Consider the following 3940-nt stretch of genomic DNA (forward strand, 5'->3'; position numbering starts at 1 on the left):
CAACCAAGTTAAGTTTGATGTGTATCTTTTTACGCCTTTTTCTATGTTAAAAGACATTTAAGGCTTTTTTGTGTAAATAAGAACACACTGAAATATTTACTATACTTAATATACTTCCAAACAACACCATTAAATTTCATCCTCTTCTGAAAACCAGTAGCATGCTTGCAAATTACGGTCATGCCTATGAACAAGCGGAAAAGGAAAAAGAAAACACCCTGGGACTGTATGTTGGTTTTCATAACTTTGAGAACATGGAATCTGTTACAGGTCTACCCTAATAATTAACTTAATTTCAGCAATAAATTTGGAAAAATGAGAGCTTACAAATACTACAGGAGATTATCAAGTGATCACTAGTTAATCTGCATTTTCTCATTCCAAGTGGACCAAATAAAAAAATAACTGGCTATGTGATGTGAAATCTACTGATGGGTTCACGGAGTTGGCCACCGTCCCTTGGAAAGTGATCGGGAAAATTTTGTCTAGGAAGGTAAAGAACCTGGATTAGAATCCCAATTCTGCCACTACTTAAGCCACATGACTCAAAGCCCATTACTTAACCTTTTTTACAATGCTTTCTTACTTGCTAAAATCTACTTTGCAGGGCCGAAAAACTCAAAATAATATATGTAAAGTAACTGGCATGTGCCAGAAGTTCAACAAGTGAAAGCCATCATTTTGATCTTAAATGAAAAATTCAGTTTACTATCTTGTTGGCAGTGTACTAAAAAGTAATTGCCCTAAATTCTTGCAACTCAGTTTAAATCCAGTCAACTCCTTGAAGAAATTATAGGTAGTATATAACTCCCCCTCCTTTCGTCCAGGTTTTTAGTAACACCAAAAGCAAACTTTGTTTTAAAATTTATCAACCACCGGGGGTGCCTGGGTGGTTAAGCGTGTCCGACTTTGGCTCAGGTAGTGACGGTCCATGAGCTCAAGCCTCACGTTGGGGGGGGGGGGGGGGGGGGCTGTGCTGTCAGTTCGGAGCCTGGAGGCTGCTTTGGATTGTGTCTCCCTCTCTCTTTGCCCCTCCCCCACTCAGGCTCGCTCTCTCAAAAAACGGGCAAACGTTAAAAATTTTTTTTTTTAATTTATGAACCACCTTGTTCTTTTTCTGTTGGAACTCCTTTCCACTAAAGGTCATAACAACAAGAAAAGAAAAATCAAAATAGGCTTTTGTGTCAAAATATTACACTGGATCACAGGAAATACTGAGTACTTACTACAAAATACTTTTATGAAAATTAGAAAAGAGTTCATTAACAGCATGAAAATGTGGTAAGTACTCTCAATTCAAACTATCATTATGGAAATAACTACAGTTATCCTTCGCACAACCTAAGAAATCGAATAACTGGCTGGGAATAATACTGCGACTTTTGATGAAAAACTCATTGGCACATTTAAAGCCAATTCAAGAATTTCAACGTCGGCTTCAGAGTGTCCAGAGTGACGTTCTCTCAAGTCCTGGTCTTCCCCCTCTTTCAACTTTCCCTTTAAAAACATGCAAACTGCATTAATACGCCCCAGGGAGCAGAGAGGCGCAACGTATGTTACACCAAGTATGGATTTTGACCCAAACCACCGGTCTCTATAGGGTCGGTTCTGCACTGAAAGCATTTGCAAACTCTAGTCCTATCAGTGTCACTTCCCATCCATCTAGATCTCTCCTTAGGTACCCGTTTCCTACAGAAGCGGAATACGGGGCAAACGGGCCCTGCAGTACCAGCCGGATAAAGTCTGGGCCCCGAGCACCAACTTCGACGAGGTGGCTCCCCCGCCCGCAGGTGCTGGGAGCGTGGCCCCGGGACAATCTAGGTAGGTAAGGGGCCCCTTTTCTCCAGCGGACTTCAAAAGAAAGAAACAAACGGGGGTGGGGGGTGGGGAGCGGCGTGCGGGAGGGAGAGGGGCTCTACCCCGTGCCCCTGCCTCCATACACGTGCACACTTTTTGTTGCACCCGCTGCCCTCAGAGTCTCAGATTCAAACGTTCCAACGACGTATTATCTGAGTTCCCCTCCCTAAAGGGATATCAAATTGGGCGGGAGTTCCCGCGAACTCTGACCCGCGCCTTCGCGAAGACTTAGGACCAGGAGGGACGACGGGGGAGGGGGTGGTTGGCGCCGCTCTCGAGGGAGAAGCCGCTGAACGCCGTTTCCTGTCCTCTCCTCTCCCTAACACGCTCTCCTGGGGCGGTACCCCTAGCCCGTACTCTCCAGAATCCTCCCGCCGCCAGTCACCTCAGGGCTTCCCTCCGGCCTCCCCCCAGGGACTTCCTCCTCGCGGCCCAACTAGGCCCCAGGACCCGGCGGCGCGCGCGGCTCGGCCTGCAGGCCCCACTAGGCAGGCGAGCGCCGAGGTACGGCTCTGGCCCATTCCCGCCGCCATTTTCCGGCGACCGTCGCTGCCGCGTAGGGGGGACGATCCCGGAGGAGGAGACTGCGCAGGGGCGCACCGGTCTCCGCCGCAGGGCAGGGGGGAGCGTCCGCCGGCACGGAGGGCCGCCAGGATCTTCGAAGCCTCCCCTCGGTGGCCACACCGTCCCGAGCTTAGGCCTCCTGTCGGGCCTCACCGATGAGGCCCTCACCTCACCCCAGATCCCCGCGCTTCTACTTACGCGGAAGAATCCCGCGTCCATCTTGCTGCCTCGCTCGGAGATCGCTCCCTATCCCAAGATACACCGCGCCGCCGCGACGGAGGGCGGGACCGGCAGGGAAAGCCGAGCGCCGGGACGCAGCGCGCGCCGTTCCACCCGCCCCTTCGGCCGACACGAGGCCGCGCCTGCTCAGTGCGGGGAGCACCCGCCACGCGTGCGCATGCGCGCCCAAGGGGGCGAGCCGCTGCCGGACTCCGAGACTCCCGAGTAGCCAGGCCGGGAGGAGAGTCTCGCACCGCAGCCAATAAGAACGAGAGAAAGAGAGAGAGAGAGAGAGAGAGAGAGAGAGAGGGAGAGAGAGGGAGGCAGAGAGAGAGAGTTGGGTAGCCCCGCCCTGCGAATCCTTTTGTGGCACTGGAGCAGCCTTGTTCGCGCAGCGCCGCTTGACCCATCGTTCGACCCGTAGTGGAGGAGGCCTCCCGCCCTGGGGGCTCCATGGAGCGATTGAAGAGAAAGGCTGTTACCTCAGAGTGACGCGGGCGGCGCGGCCCGCGCGCGGAAGAGAAGCCTGCCGGCCTCTCCTGTCATCCTGGAAGTTGTGACTGTGTTGGTTTTACGAGTCCACGGGTGACTAAGATCGGCTCCCGCCCCGTGGCCCCGGTCTCCTGGGCTTCCTCCCCCGGTCGGCGCACAGCTGCCTCGTTTGGGGAGCTGGCCGAAAACGCAAACGCCCGTCGGAGGAGTTTCGGCTCCGGCCGCCCGGTCACCACGCCGACGGGCAGGAAGCGGACGAGAGCGCCCGGGCCCGGGGCTGCGGGTCGGGCGGGGCTCCGCCGGCTCGCCGCCCAGCGCGGGAAGGCGCGTGTCCCTCTGGCCATATTTTATAAAGTTAGCTCTCCCTGCGCGCTCACGCCCTCCTTGCCCGTCCTGCCCTGGCCCGCATCACGCCCCGCACCGTGTGGATGGCGTTCCCGCGGCTCTGAATGCGAGTGCTGTGCTAACAAAGTCGAGCTCAGGCTCCTCTCCCGATCTTCCAGCTGGTACAGGCAGCTTCCTGCTTGGCATTTCCACTTGGAGAGACATCCCCAACTTAACGTGTCCCGGAACCGAACCCCTGATGCCCACCCTTCCCTTCCCCCTCACTCCTCACGCACCCCCAGAAGACCGACCTGCCCCTCCCAAGGTCCCCCCGCCTCCGTCGATGGCAACATCTTTCCTGTGTTGAGGCCACGAGCCTTGGTGTTACTCCCGGACTTCTCTTTCTCTTTCACCCCACTCCCAGACTACCGGGAAACCCACTCAGCTAGGATCCTGGCTCGAGGCGCCGTCATCTTTTGCCCGA

At 54.7% G+C, this 3940-nt stretch overlaps 1 protein-coding gene across 8 annotated transcripts in view; it reads right to left on the reverse strand.

Annotated features, from left to right (window-relative positions):
- The window catches only part of SRRM1 (serine and arginine repetitive matrix 1), a 32082-nt gene extending 29330 nt beyond the window's left edge, over nucleotides 1–2752 (reverse strand). For all 8 annotated transcript variants that reach the window (XM_060624291.3, XM_060624283.3, XM_060624282.3 and 5 more), the window contains exon 1: nucleotides 2620–2752. In XM_060624291.3, coding sequence (XP_060480274.2) covers nucleotides 2620–2640 — 21 coding nt within the window. In that variant the 5' untranslated portion in view covers nucleotides 2641–2752. The remainder of the gene's footprint in view (nucleotides 1–2619) is intronic.
- Nucleotides 2753–3940: the final 1188 nt, after the last annotated feature.

This window comes from Panthera onca, chromosome C1 (genome assembly GCF_046562875.1).
Source record: "Panthera onca isolate mPanOnc1 chromosome C1, mPanOnc1 haplotype 2, whole genome shotgun sequence".
Lineage (NCBI taxonomy): Eukaryota > Metazoa > Chordata > Mammalia > Carnivora > Felidae > Panthera > Panthera onca.